A 17997-nucleotide genomic window follows, 5' to 3' on the forward strand; every position below is an offset into this window, starting at 1 on the left:
CCCAGCACTCATGAGGCTAAAGAGATCTCTGTAAGTTGGAGGCCAGATAGTGAGATGCTATTTTAACAACAAAAAAAGGGTGTGTGTGTGTGTGTGTGTGTGTGTGTGTGTGTGTGTGTGTGTGTGTGTGTGTGGTGGGTATTGGGGAGAACACGTGCTCTTGCAGAGAACCTGGGTTACAATCTTAGAACACACACACACGGAGGTCACAACCATAACTCTAGTTCCATGAGACCCAGCATTCTTTTCTGACTTCCAAGGGCACCGAGCACACATGTGGTGCACATATATACATGTTGGCAAAACACTCATACACATAAAGTAACTAAATCTTAAAACAACATAGAGTTGAGTATATTGGCCCTATCTATCCTGCACTTCTCATGGCAGATGTACTTTAAGCTGCAGCCACAATGTCTCTTCCATTGGTTTCCTTCTGTCTGCCATATGGTAGATAATCAGATAATCAGGGCTGTGAGATTAGGGACCTATCGTCCCAAAGGCTTCTTGTTATACCTTAGTCTCGGAGACTTCAGCCCCATAAAAGACCTTTGACGCTGACTTGAAGTAGTTCCAGAGTGTAGATGCCTATATCTCGTGTCAGGAGAAGTTTGTAGACCCCAGGGTGACCTTAGCTTCTACTTACTGAACTGAATTAGTTAGAACCAAACAGCACTGTGAAGGCTTTTTGTTGTTGTTGTTTTGTTTTGGTTTTGGTTTTTGGAGACAGGGTTTCTCTGGGTAGCCCTGGCTGTCCTGGAACTCCCTCTGTGGACCAGGCTGGCCTCAAGCTCACAGAGATCCACCTGCCTAGGCATAGTGTCATATAACTCTGACTGGCCTGGAATTGACTATGTAGTTTGAGGCTGACCTTGAACTCTTAATTCTCCTGTCTCCACCTCCCAAGTGTTGGGATTACAGGCATTCACCACCATGGCCAGTTCTCAGAAAGACTCTCATCTATAACTATCAAAACACAGACCTTCAGAAACTCCACAGAGACCTGCAGAGTCAGGTATAAAGGGCTTGAATTCTTCAGGACAAAGGCCCCCCTTTCAAATAGGTCTCCTGATTAGCTCATCACTACAGGTAGGGGAGAGAGGCTTCATTCGGGGCCCTCTATGAATAACTCAAGCCAGGAAACTCATAGTTAGGGGTCTCTATGCACAACAGACCAGCTCAGTTTCCCTGATTCTGAGCAACTCCACAGATCTCTGGCGTGGACCGGCCCAGGATCTCCCCGCTGCTGTCCCACCCTCTTGGAGCTTGACTATGTCACTTGAATAACTGTCTGCTGTGCTTCAAACTAAGGCCCTGTTTCTCTGTGTTGGGAACAGTCAACCCAGTATTATTTATACGTATTATCCACCACTTGTGGGGATCTACCAAGTCCTAGAATATTTTAGACATTTTACCTCCCTAGCACTGCTTCGGGGAGTAGTGTCATAAAATAATAAATGTATGCAATGGTCTTCAGTACCTGCCTAACATCCTATGACATTTCCTGTGAATTTGAGTTTCATGAAGACAGTGGATTGTCTCATCCCTGCTGTCTTACCAGGGCTTAGTGTCTGGCACATAGTGGCTGCTCAATACATACCTTTCAAATGAATCATACAAGACACTTGCTAGATGGCCCCAATTGTTGCAGATCAGACTTTTAAAAGCTCAGAGCAGCAAGCTAGCCAGGGCACAGTGGGCAGTGAGCAGCAGACCTGCCTCCAGAGCCTCGGGGCATCTTCCCGGCCACTCTGCTGCCTGTCCCAAAGAGGAGGAATGGTTTTAGGCATTAGAAGACCCCTGTCAGCTGGGCTGAGCTCCCAGAAGTTGTGACCTGACTGTTGGGGTACATGGCCTTAGCCGTGTGAACTCCAGTTCACCTGGGTGGTACCATGCCTACCTGGGTCTATTTCTGAAGCCAGGACTGTGTGCTTCCTTCTTTCTGAGGTTTTAAGATGATTTGTCAGCCACAAACCCCCAATTAGCACAGCTTCCGTCCCTGCAGTTGTTTAACCATTTCATGGACCATCATCCTATTGCTTCAGCAGATGCTCTGCCTCCTCTGTTTGTGGTTGATTTCAAAAGTCCATAATTACAGGGAATTTGCCTAGAGGGTAAATCCTAACTGTTCTCAGCACACACACACACACACACACACACACACACACACACACACACAAATGTAACTTAGGTGATGAATACATTACATCACTTGATTGTGGTGACTATCCCATGGTCTATACATATATCAAAGCATCAAGTTATGTTCCTTAACAACAAATAGCAGTTAAAGTCCACATGCTCTTAAAGGAATATAGGGGCTGAAGTGATTGCTCAGTAGTTAAGAGCACTTGCTGCTTCTGCACAAGGCCTGGGTTTGGCTCCTAGTACCTATACTGGTTAGCTTACAACCACCTGTAACTCCAGTTCCAGAAGATCCAGTGTCCTCCTCTAGCCATGATGGGCACCTGCATCCACATACAAACAAGCAGGCACTCATGTTTATATACACATAAGTATAAATAATTAAAAAAATTTAAAGCTCTAAAAGGAATATAGTTCTGGGGAAGTTTTAGTGAATCAAAGTTAGTGTAGTGGAACTCACATCTACATTGGGAGAATGTGCCCAATTATAACTAAATACAGTTTTGTTTGGGTATTTTTGTTGTTGTTGTTTCTTTCAAGACAGGGTTTCTCTGTGTAGCCCTGGCTGTCCTGGACCTCACTCTGTAGACCAGGCTGGCCTCGAACTCACAAGAGATCCACCTGCCTCTGTCTCGCTGAGTGTTGAGATCGACCACGATTGATTTGTTTGTTTATTGTTCAGGCTGGCCTGGAACTTACTCTGTCACTCTGGCAGGCTTCCCATTTGTGGCCCTTGTGCCTTGGCCTCCTTAGTCATTGGACTTACAGGCCACAGCCGCGAAGCCTGACTCCTAATTCAGTCTTAGGATATAAGTCTCGAGGTGGACTCCTCTGCTTCACTGTGGTTTGTGCAACATTTTGCCAGTGTTTAGATAACTAATATGCTTTGCTGATTTTCCAAATTTAATGTGGAAGGGTTTTTTTTTTTATCATCTATATTGAAACCTCTATCCAAAGCATGCTTTGTGAGTAGCCCAACAAAAAACCACAAACTTACTTAAAACATTATGCGATTTTCTTTTCATTTAATAATAACTCAGTTGTGTGGCTCTCAAGCATGAACTTTGTAGATGAAGGCACCATATCACGATGTCAAAAGGCTGGACACCTGCCAGCATTTTGAAATGATATTCAAAGAATCCTATAGTGGTACAAATCACACATTTCCCAACTTTCATCTTGTATTATGTCTGTCTAGGTTTCTGAGACAATAAGTGCCATACCTTCAAACTAGCATTATGTTGACTAGAATGCCACCTCTCCCTGCTGTCCCAGGCCAAGGTCACAGAAACTGAAGGTGTAGAAGAAAACTTTTCCCCTTGTAAGCACTTCCAATGAGTACTCCCATAAGCCAGACTGGGTCCCCTCATGCTGGTCAAGACAATTATAGATTTATGAACTGATAAAAGCGCTTCTCAGCCTTCTTGTATCCTGTGTGTTTGGCATTGATTTTTGCTTGTTTATATACTCAGAAGGACCTGGGAGATAAATATTATATACCTGCCCCAGGCAAAATCATATTAAATTTTTCCCCCAAAGAGCTTACTCCCTTCTAGACTGTCTTGAGATGAAAGCATCCATGGCCAATGTGACAATGGGTCATTTACTTGGGAAGATTTTCCTGACGTCAAACCTAATGCCTTTTCCTTCTGATCTTGTTTGAAAGGTAAAAGGAGTTGAGGGTTCAAAAACCTGTCTTCCCTCTGCTCTGCCAGCTTCAGTTTCTCCTCAGGAGCTGAATAGATGCTCCTATCTGTATAAATACCAGTGTCTTTATGGTACTGGGTGTCAGGAAGGACCAGCCCATTTTCCCTCTCAGGCTTTAGAGAGATGAAGGAAAAAGAACAGACGTGGGTGATGTTTTGCTTCAAGGCTGTCAGGCTGGGACAAATGCTTCAGATACCTGGCAGATGGATTTGCATGCTTGAGGCTGTGGAAAATGATTTTAAATTTATTTCTAATTGCTTTTTAGGTCCATTTCGACCAATTTAAAGAAGCATTAATACTTATCTTGTCTAGAACTCTATCCAGTGAAGAGCACTTTCAGGAGGCAGGTAAGACACTGACGTTTCTTCTCTATATTCCCCCTTTTAAAGGTATGTAGAGATAGGCTGGGGATTTAGCTCAGTGGTAGAGTTTTCGCCTGGTATGCACAAGGCCCTGAGTTCAATCCCTAGCTCTTCCCTCCTCCCCAAAAGAAGTTTGAAAACTTTTCTGGAAGAAAAATGTGAAGACCTTGAAGTATGCGTGTGTAGGATTTGGGACATCTGCTCTTTGTAGACGGAGCCATTATTTCCAGAGACTTCTTTAGATATCATCACAAAAGCCTTGCAGCTGTTAAACACTAAAGTGAGACTTCTCTGCCACAGCAGCACATTATGGAAGAAATAATTGGATTATTCCTAGGCAAGTGTCAGATGGTGTAGCAGTAATTCATTCTTGGATGGAGCGGAGTAAAGCTGAATGGTAGCTCCTTCAGCCTTACTTCCTGTGTCTGTGTGAGCATATGATTTGGGGGAAAGTTTCCTGAAAGAAGAAATGTGGCCAGCAAGAAAGAATTCTATGTGGCCCCACTGAGCAGAAAACCCTCTACTTGAGACATGACCACATGACAGTGTGATGCTGTCTGTGTGATCGACCCCCCCCCCACACACACTCTCAAGTGCATCTATATTTCTAGCACCGGGAAGAATCCTTAGCATTAGTGAATATTAAGTAACTGTCATGAAAGAAGAATAAATGTTGTACCTCACTGTTTTTTTAAAAGAGTACCATATATTGTATGATATATAGTTATATATCTCAAAAGAGAAAAGTATTGTCAAATATGACCTAAAGTGTTATTGATGATAAAATATATTCTGATTTAAGTATGTTCAAATCTGGCACTGGTGTATGCATGTCTTAAAAATCAAAGAAATATGGTAAGTATTTGAGGGAAATTCTAAAGTGTAGAAACGTGTTCACGTGTAGAGGACTATGACGTCATTTGATTGACATGGGCCAGGGATAAGGGCTGACTGGAACGGAGCATCAGGAAATTTGGAGGGTGCTGTAACTTCTGTCTTTTGTAATGAGAGTACACATGAGGGGCCTGCTCCTCGAGTTGTGCTGTGTTGGAGCCCAGCAATCAGCAGAGCTGCGGGGTGGCGGTGAGCTTGGGAACTGCCAGCGAGTCAAGCTGTCAGAGCTAGCTGCTGATGGCGGCTTCATTACTACTTGTGGGCTACACTACTGCGCAGGCAGAGGCCATCATCTGGACCAGTCTTTCAGGACCACACAGAGAAGGCGTTTTTATTGTCTCATCATGTGGTTACAGAACTGTCCCCAAACCAGTGTACTCCAACAATAAGAGCGCTGTGGACAGGACAGCATTTCAGCCAGTGTGTCAATGATGCTATTAACCCTTGTCCTAGCAGGGTACATACAGATCCAGAATGGAGCCAGTGCCTTGAGTGTTTTATCTACTCGGAAGCATGGGCTGTGGCCCACGACTCCCACACTCCCTGCTCTGTCTATCATTGGCCCAGCCTCTGTCTTCCTGGTCCCTCCAGTTGCTCATGGCTCTCAAGACATTCTTTGCACCAAAATATGCTCCCCAACCATGTGAAATCTGATTCTTCGACCCACTCAGACTGACTGGTTCATGTGTGTAGAGACAGAAGGGTCGGGACTCAAGTGTAGTGTAGCAGACTGAGTTCACCCCTACCTCTCCCTTCATGATCATTACCATCCCTTCAAAGATACGCTGCAGCATTTATAGCTGGAAAGAGCTCTGCCATTTTACAAAAAGCCAAATGGAGGCGTAATGGAGGGCAGAGCCCAAGTGAAGTCTTGTGAGTAAATGGCAGGGGAAGGCGTTAATACTGTGTCACTACCTACACCGGTATGGAACCTAATTTTGAGTACTTTTTTAAAGATTTACTTATTTTTATTTTATGTTATGTGCGTCTGCTTGCACGTATGTGTGTGTCCCTCATGTGTAACCAGTGCCCGAAGAAGTCAGAAAAGGGCATCCGATCCCCTGGAATTCGAGTTACAGGCCATTGTGAGCCACCATGTGGGGGCTAGCAACCCAACTCCAGTCCTCTGCAGGAGCAGCAAGTGCTCTTAACTGCTGAGTTATCTCTCCAGCCCCCAGTTTAAAGACTTTTAACCTCCAGGTGGATGAGCAGGCCCTCAGTGTGTGCGGCTGGTCTCAGAGTCTGCCAAGGGCTCCAAGGTAACAGGAGGGAGTGGACTGCAGCAATTTATGCCCGGCAGTCGGGCGGAGCGTCTGTGTCCTTGCATGCAGCGTTGGGCTGCTCGGAACTTAATGCCTCCCTCACCACGTGGACCTTCACTGTGGTGTGTTCATCACACCTTTCGACTCCTGGTGGACTTTGAGAGAAAAGGCAAAACCAGGAGGAGACTAAAAAGACAGGGCTGTGGTGTGCAGGCTGAGAAACCAAGGGTCATGAAGTGGTAGCCGTAAGATTCCTATAAGACAAAGCATCCTGCGTCTGTATTAGACGGGTGTTCTAGAGGAACAGGGCAAAAGGAATGTGTATATACATGTGCATACAGAAATACTGCTTATAAAATGGAGTTTCCTGGCTTGGCTTACATGATGGTGCCGGTCCAACCCCACATTGGCTGTCTGCCTGCTAGAGAGGCAAGCACCAGGGAGCCAGCCCAGCGGTCCCCAGTTAGCACTGAAAACCCAGAAGTGCCCACCCCTGGAGACTCACTGGTAATGGGTACCCTTGAAAGGCCAAGCATACTGGAGTCTGACATCTGTGGAGGAGAGCAGCAACAGACTTAGACTCACTGGCTCATAGAGAAGGGACAGAGGGTGTCACACACATGCTCAGCTCTTTCACCAGACTTCTTTTGAATCCTGGCCACTCTTGGAAGGAACAGCACAGCCCACATTGAGGGTGAAGTCCACTCCCCATCGCGCTCTCCCACGTCAGTCCTCTCTAGGAATGCTCCCACAGACACACAAGGGTGTTTCATCAGTCACAGACATTTCTGAATCCACTCAGGTTGACAGCCCAACCAACCGTTGTAGTACCCGACCAAGCGACAAGTCTCAAAATGTCTTCTTGATTTGATGCCGAGAACCTGGAGCCGAAAAGTACTTCAGCCTCTTCAATGGTGTGACCTCATACATCACACCTTTATGGTCATTGACCAGCTGGTATCTAAAAGTGGTTGGAACTCTTTCAGCTCTAAGGGTCACTTATATTGTCTCCTAATGCCTGAATGGCATTATTTTAATCTGTGGGGAAAGCCGCAAACACTAGCTTTCTCTCCGTGTAAGATTCTACTTAACATAAATTGACACCGTAGAGTTCTTCTGAAGGGCAGACGCTCACTGTATTTCATGCTGTCTGTCTTCTAATAGAAGGTAGTTGCACATAAATAATACAAAGCAAAGCTCTAAGGGGATTTGAGAGGATACAGAATTAAGTCGTTATTTTTAACTTCGTAGTCTTGGGCTCTGCCCTTTATAACTTCTCTTGTGTGAGTTTTAGCATCTTTATAACTCCGACTTTTGTAATTCTAGGACTGTAAGAGTTTTTCCTGTCAAAAGCAGTAACAATAGAGACACTGAAATTTACATGAGGACAGGACCATGGACTGTACATGGTAGGGTGTCCTTGGTAGCGTCCAGCCTAATTAACAGTGACAGTGGTGGACTCCCTCATAGCTGCATGTGCTGTTTAATGTTTAAGTCATGTTTCTGGAATAAGAGAGGGGCAACAACTTATTAACTATTTATTCAGTTTGTAATGGCTTTGGATTGCTGGGTTTTGTTTTTTTTTTTTTTTTTGTAGTGGAAATGCTGGTCCAGCACTGTAATGCATGGTGTCAACATGCTCCTGGCTTCAGTCTCTAGAGATTTTGCCTTTCTTTGATGCATCTTCCTCTAGGTTTCTGTTGTGGAGTACATGTTAACATAACGCAAGAAACCCACTGACAATGCCTTGCCTTTGTTGACGGGAGGGGGAGAGCTAGTCTGGAAGAGCCAATTCACTAGGAAAACAGGATGAGGCATTGTTCTGGCAGGTGGTGATTTCTGTTCCAGAACTCTTAACTTCCGAGAGCCGTTCCATTTAATAGTAGTTGTTTTCCTTGTTTTTCAAAAAGCCATAAGTGCCATAAACATGCCCTTTTATTCACTTAGCAAGCACACAGTAGAGTGGGCTCCTTGGGCATTGGGCTAGATCCTGATTCCCAGTGACCAAAGACGTGTTTGCTACTACATACAGACATGCTGGGCCAATCTCTGGAGTCTAGCTGCAGACTTGGTAAATCGTCAGACATATAGCTCAAGAGGCTTGTCTGTGCCCCCTCTTTGCCTAAGACAGGAACATAGGCTCTCATCTTCTGATGTCAGTAGCATGCTGATTGTAAGAATCAGACGTTTTCTCCAAACCACCATCAAAATCAACCATAGAAGTGGGTGCTAGAGAGTTTGAATCTGGGCACGGTGGTGCACGCCTGTCATCTCAGCTTGTGGAAAGCTGAGGTAGGAGGATCACGGGTTCAAGGTCAACCTGGGCTATCTCAACAGTGAGATCCCAACTTAAACAAAAAAAGAAGGTGTTTGCAAGTTGTGAAACTGGAAACACCTGTGCCTACTGGTGGTCAGGTAAAAGGATAGAACCTTTGCTGTGAGCTGTAATGATGCTCTTGGCTAACCAATGCATGCCTCTCTCAGATTTTATGACATAAATAATCGTGAATGTGCACAACAATGTGTAGAGAAGGATACTCACTTTGAATAGTGTGTGTGTGTGTGTGTGTGTGTGTGTGTGTGTGTGTGTGTGTGTGTGTGTGTGGTCGAGTAAAAAAACGTTGGCAGCATGTCAGTAGGCAAATTGTGGCTTATGTGTATAATCAGGGACTAAGCAGTTATTAAAATGCCATAGAGGGTTGCTTATTGTTCAGATTATTTTACTAAGGATAAAAGACAACCTTTTAAAAATCCATGCAATGTCCGACAAATACTCATGCTACTTAAAGTTAGTAAATAGGATGCTGAGAATCTTGACGATGAAATAAGGTACTTGATACTGGTGTCTTTTATTTCAATTGTAGTGAGTGTGGAAGAGGCTTCCACACGAGACATGAAGTCTTAGAGAGTTGTGTATTGCTCTCACAACAGCCTGTCCATGAAGGGAAAAGCAGCTAAGAGGGAAGAGAAAATCAGGATACGATCAAGATCAGGGCGGCTCTGGTTTCTGAGATGAACTGTCTTTTTGTATATTTATCACTAACGTGACGTGTTAGAAAAAAAAACAAGGCTGAGGAAATGTGCTGTGATTTGGAGGTTGGGACATTCCTCCTGACTGCTCCTTCAGGTCCCCACTGCTGGTCTGGGCACCTTTTCCTACGCTGATGGCTTTGGCTGCCAGCAGCTCCACAGCAGCCTGGGTGGAAGGGCTGCTAGACAGGACCATGACCTTGCTCCACAGACACTCATATTTTCCCTCCTTTAATAAGGAAATGAAACCTTCGTGAAGTTAAGGACTCCTAACCCCCAAGATCCTGGTGGGGTATCTTACCCCAGGTCCACTTGGTTCTAATGCCCACGTCCTTCCCATAAAGCATAGATGCCTCAGAAAGTGTCACAGTCTAGACAGATAGGGAATTCTTTGTTTGTTTTTTGTTGTTGTTTATTTGTTTTTGTTGTTGTTTTTTGTTTTTCAAGACAGGGTTTCTCTGTGTAGTTTTGATACCTGTCCTGGATCTTGCTCTGTTGACCAGGCTGGCCTTGAACTCACAGATATCCACCTGGCTCTGCCTCCCGAGTACTGGGATTAAAGGTGTGCGCCACCACCGCCTGGCCCAGATAGGGAATTCTAACATACAAAGATGCTTTTAGGAAAATGTGACTGGTCATTGTTAAATTGGGAGCTGCAGTCAGTATGAGGTACACAGTAGCAAAGGAGAAAAGATACCATGAAAAGTTGTGCCAAGAAGTCCCTTGAAAGACATTCTTTGAGCTGAACCTTAAGCAACTGGGAAGATTCAGTCAGGGAGACGTGGCTGCTTTCTTCTGCAAAGTGTCCGCAGATGCAGAGCCTGCTCATAGGCCATGCGGTCAGTCCTCATAGCAAAGCCCGGGAAGGTGTGTAGTTGTTGTTGGTACAGATCTCTTCCTGTCCACTGGTCCTTGACTGCCCTAAGTCTGAGATAGACTGTAGAGCTGGCCCAGTCAGCCGGGGGCATCCCACACCACCCTCCTCCACTGTCTTCAGCAAGCTTTCTCCTCAGAGCCTTCTAGATCCAGCAGAGCTGGCCAGAACCTCCGTCCTCCTGCAAGGAACATCTCCTAGCTGGATAAGGACTGAGGTGGACACTGCTCCTAGAATTCTGTCACTGCCTCCAGGGAAGGCCTGAGCAAGACCAGTGCAGTGAGACTCCAAGAGAGAGGAGTCGGTGGAGAATGAGGTACCAGTGTTCCGAGACCTGAGAGCAGCTAACGTGGAAAGGGCGTGTGGGATGGTCAGGCCGCCTAGCTGATGATGTCTTTTCTGGAAAGCAGAAGACATAATCACGAGGCTTCTGATGAGGTCTTTCCGTGCTGCTCATCGTCTCCTGTCCTTTCTTCTCTTCCTCGTTTCTGAGCCACACCCCTGCACACCCTTCCCCGCCCACTGTCCTGACCCAGTCAACCCTCCTCCCCTTTTCCTTGGTCCCCTCTTCTCTTACCTCTTGCTCTCTTCCATCTAAGTCATTCGCTCCTCTTCCATCTCCATGTCCCTCTATGCTGCCATAGTCTTCCTCCACCTTCCTTCTCCACCTGACCCCCCCCGCCCCCGGTCTGTCTGTCTGTCTGTTTTTGCACTCTAGCTTGCTTAGCTTGGTTGCTCTTGGAGTCTAGCCCTTTGCCTTGCTCGTATTTAGACTCAGTTGTGGTCCTACACCTCTCAAAGCCTTCTAGCCCTGGGAGAGGGCAGGATGGGAGTGGTGTGATGCAGGTCAGACCGTGCAGTAAGGGGCTGCACAGCTGGACCACATGTCCTCACGGGCTGCCTTTTCCCAAAAAAGCTTACTGGGGCTGTTTGTCGTAAGATTCACATGCAGTTCATCTGTTATCCTTTCTTATTTTCAAGCTGAGTTCAAGAATTCTGTGAGCTGAACAAAAATGCATTTGAAGGGCCTCCACTAGCACCCCACCCTTCCCTCTGGAGTCTTAGAAAGGGGGCTGTGGAGACTGATTCTAAAATCCTGTCCCTGCCTCCAGAGAGGGCTGGGAAAAGGCCCACTGAGCGGATGCACCTGATAGAGAAACTCCCTGAGAGAGGCATCGTCGGGGACCGAGGTGCCAGCGTTCCTGGTGTCTCTAGGAGATGCTGTCCTTGGCTCACTAAAGGGTCAGGAAGGGAGACAGGAAGTAAGGGTCTTCAGGAGCCATTCCAGAAGAACGTTGGACCTATAATGGCCGGGCTTTCTTCTTCATCCTTGGAAATAGTCTAAGGCTATTCAGAAAAGTTTGATTTAAAACATAATTTAAAAATAAAGTCCATCATATCCCTCAGCGGTCATGAGATAATCCTTAGATGTCCAGTAAATATGAGGGGGAGGACTCTGCCTCACTCGAGGGCATTTCTGAAACCGTTTAAGTTCTCCGTTGTGCGTGGGTGTCATTTGGGTCCTGAGCTTGTGTCTGTGCACAGAGAGCTTTGCATGATGAAGTCTCCATTAGGCTTCTGGGTAGCCATCCAAGCTCCCTGCAGGGCTTCAGTGCTCTTGGCTGTTGACCAATCATGCAGTGGGTTTGGGATGGGTGTTCCAGCCACACACAGGAGGTAGCAGTCCAGTTTTAGGAGGGCGAGAGAGTGAGCCAGACACAGGGCTGCTCCTCATGCTGCCGGGCGGTGCTGAGGAGTCCGGCTTGTTCTCTTCCTGCGCCTGGTGCATCCACTGGGGTACCATGGTCTGCGGCACTGTACTTCAGTTTTAGTTTTACTGTGAGTGCTGGGCCTTCTGGTCACATGTCATCCATGCACCTGTCACATCTCTGAAGCGTCTCTTCTTGGGACAGAAGAGCTACAGAATAAAGACAAAGCCTATGTGCTTTGTTGGCCTGCTAAGAGGGAAAGAAACGAGCGGTTTATTTTTTTCTTTACATTTTGAATTCCCTGCTTAACATCTTTTTTTTTTTTTTTTTTTTTTTTTTTTTTTTTTTTTTTTTTTTTTTTTTTTGGTTCTTCGAGACAGGGTTTCTCTGTGTAGCTTTTAGCTTTGCGCCTTTCCTGGAACTCACTCAGTAGACCAGGCTGGCCTCGAACTCACAGAGATCTGCCTGCCTCTGCCTCCCGTGTGCTGGGATTAAAGGCGTGCGCCACCACTGCCCGGCTTAACATCTTTTTTCCCTCCCTGCTTTGTAGAGCCTGTGAGTGTCCCCACCTTACTCTAGCATCTTTAGAGGCTTGAATCCCGGTTTCTCTTTAGTCCTCTACTTCTGACTGGGTGCTTGGTTTATGGAGTAAAACAAACATCTGAAGTAGGCCAGGTAGGACCGCCTCCAAGCCGTGTCCTTTACCTGAGCTTTCCTAGGCTGGAGGAGACCCCTCAAGAGGGACCAGGCTTGTTTGCTTTTCTGATGCCTGCTCTTATTTTATTGTCTCATTCTGTGATTTCTTTACTTAGTGTATGGTGTGTGCATATTCACAGGTGTGTGCATGTGGAGGCCAGAGGTTGTTACTCTGTCACTCCCTATCTTATTACCCCCCCCCCCCCCATACACACACACCTTTGGTTTGGTTTTTCAAGACAGGCTTTCTCTGGGTAGCCCTGGCTGTCCTGGATCTCGCTCTGTAGACCAGGCTGGCCTCGAACTCACAGAGATCCGCCTACCTCTGCCTCCCAAGTGCTGGGATTAAAGGGATGCGCCACCACCCGCCTGGCCCTACCTGATTTTTTTGAGATAGGGTCTCTCACTGAACCTGGCGCAGTTCCTTCAGAGGGGCATAGCTCTGAAAAGCTAGACTGGCTGGCGCAAAGCTGCAGGACCCTCTACAGGACCCTTTGCTGCCACGCTACCTGGAGCTGGGATTGTAGGTCCGGCTTTGATGTGGGTGCTGACAATCCAAGCCTGGGTCCTCACCCTTGTGCAGCTGGCACTTATCATGAGCCATTTCCCCCAACTCATCCCCCTCTCCCATTTTATTTTTATGCTTGATACCAAATAGTAGAAATGGGAAAGAAGATCGAGTGACTTGTGAGTATCCTTTGAAGGAGCTAATCTCCAGAGACAGGCTAGTCCTTCATGCCTCCTTTGACATCTCTCCTTGGTGCTCTGGCCTATGCTGAGGGAAGCCCTGAGGTGTAAACAGTTTTGTTTCTCCATAAACCAAAGGACCCCATGTTATCTGGCATCAGTAAAATTGTTCCAGAATGAAACCCTGGGAAGCTGTCACTTGTGGGTATACTCCCCAAGTAAATCAACTTCTCCCCAGGTTGGCAGTTTCTTCCATTAGATGTGCTAAGGGCAGACACTGCATTTTTCAACTTGAGTGTCTGAGGTTATCTTAAAGTCCCACAGTGACTGCCTGTTTGGATGCTACTGTTAACTCGGAAGCCCAGTTGGCATCACTGGAGAGAATCAGAATTCTCAAATTCTCACCACAGCCAAGGCTGTCAACCGTGAACCTTCAACCAGGTTCTCCCTGGACCTTCTTACTCACGGGGTCTCTCCTCCCCTCATAGACACTCAATGATGCTGATGTGCTGAGTAGAACAGGGATGTGTGAGCACATGATTCTAAGGGGTAACAATTTCTAACTGCTGTAGTGGGCCTAATTTTTATTGGTCACATGGATAGTTTAGGAAACTCTGACAAGGAATTCTTAGTAATCCACCTTTCTTATGTACATGCTAACATCGTCATTCTAGTAAGATTTTAGGGACTGGAAACATACACACACATGGGCTGATTATATATGTGTATATATGTATATACATATGTATACACGGACACATATAGAGAGTCTATAGAAGATACTAACTTAAATTTTGCTTGCAGTTGATTATTATAATAAAATATAATTTAAGAGGTTTTAAAGTTCTTGAAATTAAGTAAATAACCCCCCCCCATCAACGGCATTTCCCAGCAGTTCACAATTGGTCACCTTTTTGTTTAGGAGGAGAGCTGCTTAGGTTCCAGCAACACTCTCTACCATCACAGACGGGAGAGTTAATAGTATGTAGTCAGGGGGTCACTTCGCCCACAGGTGAGTTTAGGAACACCATCTCCAGTGGAGTCTGCAGAGACTGTTGCTTCCCCTTTCCATTTTAAATTTTAGGAACAGTGCAGCACTCAGTAAGAACTCCTTTGCCTGTTCTAGCCCCAGCTACACCTCATTCTCATATTTGGAAAGTCCTGGGTTATGTTTTCCTTTTCATCCTTTCTAAGCCCTCATAGTCCCTAATGGTGTATCCTGTTGTCTGCCGCTAAAATTTAAGAACATCTAATAAATTAAGGATGCTTCTGCATTGCTTCCTGTCTGACCAGCACCTGTGGGTGTCAGCTGCCAACAAGTAGCTCGAGTGTCTGAGCCGCTCCTGAATAAGCACGGGCTGACACACTCACTTCTGATGAAAGGTACCTTCAAGTATGCATGCCATTTTCAGTACGAATTTTGCGTGCTTAAACACTTCCTGTAAGAGAATTGCTCCATCTAATAAATGACTTGGCTGGGACTTATAAAGAGCTGTATATTAATATCCCTGGAAATTGTATAGCTATCATAAATACTTCACTCTTAGCTTTCCTGAGCATTTCAGAATGCTCCTAGCTGCATCTGTGAGCATCACAAAATCTGAGTTTTTGCTCAAGGAAGGGCACAGGGGGAAAGTAGACAGGTAAACAGCATCATCTGCCTTCCCAGAGATGCTGAAGTAAGAGTCCACCAACCCAACCATGCTTCCACTGAGAGTAAAAGAAAGGTTTTATTCCTTCAGCTCATATCTATCCAATCACCCATGCTTGCCCTGATGATCTATGTACACACCTCATTTAAACCACTTCTGTCTGAGTTCTGAAATGTGCTTAGACTGCCGTGTTCAAACAGGACCCAGAGTGTGTCCTCCAGAGGGTCAGTGCATCTGTAGGGACAGACAGTCAGGCCACAGAGAGCAAATCACGGCCAGTCTTTTGTATTTTAATAGAATATTTTATTCCCTCCTACTTTGCTAAGTGCTTACCACTCTTGAGGATGGCATTTGAGCAGAGTGAAGTATTTATCTTTATTGCTTTAAAGCCTTCAGAATAGAGCATGAGGGGACTGTTGGTGGAGGTGAGTGAGGAGCCTGCTGGTGGAGGAGGTGAGTGAGGGGCCTGCTGGTGGAGGTGGCTGTGGAGGAGGCCATGGCTGTGGCAGCAGTAGAGGTGGGGGTTGTAGACATGATTCTTGGCGGGTGGGTTGGCGGTGGTGAAGGTGTTAATTGTTGAACTTAAGAAGTGTCACTCCGGAACACCAGCGTTTTTCAGGGTTGGAGATGACTCTACCCTGGGCACACCCCTTTTTATTTATACATCACTGACATTGAAAACAAAGGAGGCAGGATGCCATTTTTCTTTTCTTTGTGTGTGTGTGTGTGTTCGTTGTTTGTTTCAAGACAGGATTTCTCTCTGTAAGAGCCCCAGCTGTCCTGGAACTAGCCCTGTAGACCAGGCTGGACTTGAACTCACAGAGATCCACCTGCCTCTGCCTCCCAAGTACTGGGATTAAAGGCATGCGCCATCACCACCCGGCTATACCATTTTTCTTAATGCGGCTTTCCACTTACTATTTTATTCCACAGCTTTTAATTTTATAATTTTATAATGAAATCTTGATGCCAGGTTTCACAGAAGTGAGGAGCTCATCTGGTAGACCAGAACGTAGAACAGTTAACAAAGGGGTCCCTGAGGTAAGGGGGGAGGGACTCATACTGATTGGTGTGGACACTAACTGTTCAGAACCGCACAAGGTCCGGGACTTACCACCAGGTGTCTCTTGGTCAGATATTTTTTTTCTCTTCCTCAACTTCTTTTGCCTTCCCACACTTATAGCCGCCAGCTTAATAAACAGAAAACCAAATGTCATCAACTCCTGTACCCCCTTTTTGGATAAGGAGTTCCCTGTAGCCCCAGCTGACCCTGAACTCACCGTGTGTGACTGAGAATGACTGAGCTTCGGGACTTCCAGTCTCTACTTCCCGAGGCAGTGTTACTGGCCTACGATCATATCCAGTTCACAGGGTTCTGGGGAATCGAACCCCGGACCTTGTGATTTCTAGGCGGGTGCTCTACCAATCGAGCTACATCCCCAGCCCACCTGGTCTTAGTCTGCGCTTTTGAACCAATTTCCTTTCTACCATCATTGTTTCTGCAACTTGCAGATACATAGATGCAGGTACTCCGGACCATCAGAAGTAGAAACTGCTCTGCATCCAACCCCAGGACTCCCCCGCACCCGCGGCCACCACAGCCGGCCCACAGGGTTTATACAAGAGGCTGTGTCCCACGAGTGTCATCTTGGGGCTGCTTCTCATGTAACGCGGCCTTAACCCTTGTCTCCCTGTCCAGACTGCTCACTAGAGGCTCAGCCCAAATATGTCAGAGGTGGGAAGCGGTACGGACGACGGTCTCTACCCGAGTTTCAAGAGTCCGTGGAAGAGTTCGCAGAGGTGACGCTGCTCGAGCCACTGGATGAAGAAGCAAAGCCGTCACACATCCCAGCTGGCGACTGCAGCGAGGTAAGGACCTTCGTCGCAGTCACAGGACTCAGGCACAGTCGTCGAGCGGGGATGTGAGCGCTCTGTAGCCCGAGACCGAAGTTAGGCGTTCACCGTGCGGTCGGCTCTGCTCGGATATGGCGCCGAGCTGATCTTCCCTCTTGTGCCTCTCCAACATAGGTGCTAATCTTCCAGTTTAAGTGTTTTCACTCGCTCTCAGTCTTTGGAAAGTTGATATGTCTGTGCCTTGTTATGTGTGTATACCTAGATTTCAGTTATTTTTATATTGTCTGTTATTCTGGCTTTCCTTGCAATGATATCTTTCCCCCACTTTGCGCTCCCGCTCCCCTTTTGTTTCCCCAGTGATTTAAAAAGTTAACCAGGGGCTGGGGAGATAGCACGGCGGGTAAGAACACTTGCTGCGTAAGCTTGAGGACCTGAGTTCAAATCCCCAGAACCCATGTAAAAAGCTGGGTGTGATCACACACACGCCACTGGCTTGGGAGTAGGGTAGAGGCAGGAAGCCCCATGGTGGGGGCGGTAGGAGGATAGGAAGGAAGTTGGAGAAAGAAGACAATAAGACTGTAGTGGTCAGCCTCGTGCCAAGTTGAGACAATGACCCTGTCTCGAGGGAGTAAGATAGAAAATGCTAAGAGAGGACACCCAACATCCCCTTCTGACTTCACCAGAGGCACGGGTACAAACATCCATGCACACACATGTGCGCATATACCACCCATACATACACCTCACATACCTACATGTACATAAATTAAAAAATATATATCTCTAACTAAATGTTTCACTGTTTTCACCCTCAAACAATGAAGCAGTTTCCATGATAGAAGAATGGGGGTCATATTGTTGCAACTTTTTTTTCAATTTTTTAAAAAAGATTTATTTATTTTATGTGTATGAATATTTTGCCTGCTTTTATGGCTGTGCACCTTGTGCATGCCTGTTGCCTGGAGAGGTCAGAAGAAGGCATCAAACACTCCAGAACTGGATTTACAGATGGTTGTGAGCTGTCGTGTGGGTGCTGGGACTTGAACCTGGGTCCTCTACAAGAGCAGCCGGTCCTCTTAATTTCAGGGCCATCTCTCTAGCCCCATGTTTTGATGTTTTAAAAGA

General features: G+C 46.3%; 1 protein-coding gene across 1 annotated transcript in view; it reads left to right on the forward strand.

The window, feature by feature from the left end:
• Nin (ninein) overlaps positions 1-17997 on the forward strand; it is a 105023-nt gene that overhangs the window by 16720 nt on the left and 70306 nt on the right. The window contains 2 exon segments of the mRNA XM_052739660.1: positions 4118-4199; positions 16718-16887. Coding sequence (XP_052595620.1) covers positions 4118-4199; positions 16718-16887 — 252 coding nt within the window.

Source organism: Peromyscus californicus, unplaced genomic scaffold, assembly GCF_007827085.1.
Source record: "Peromyscus californicus insignis strain IS unplaced genomic scaffold, ASM782708v3 Scaffold_15__1_contigs__length_86483966, whole genome shotgun sequence".
In the NCBI taxonomy this organism is placed as follows: Eukaryota; Metazoa; Chordata; class Mammalia; order Rodentia; family Cricetidae; genus Peromyscus; species Peromyscus californicus.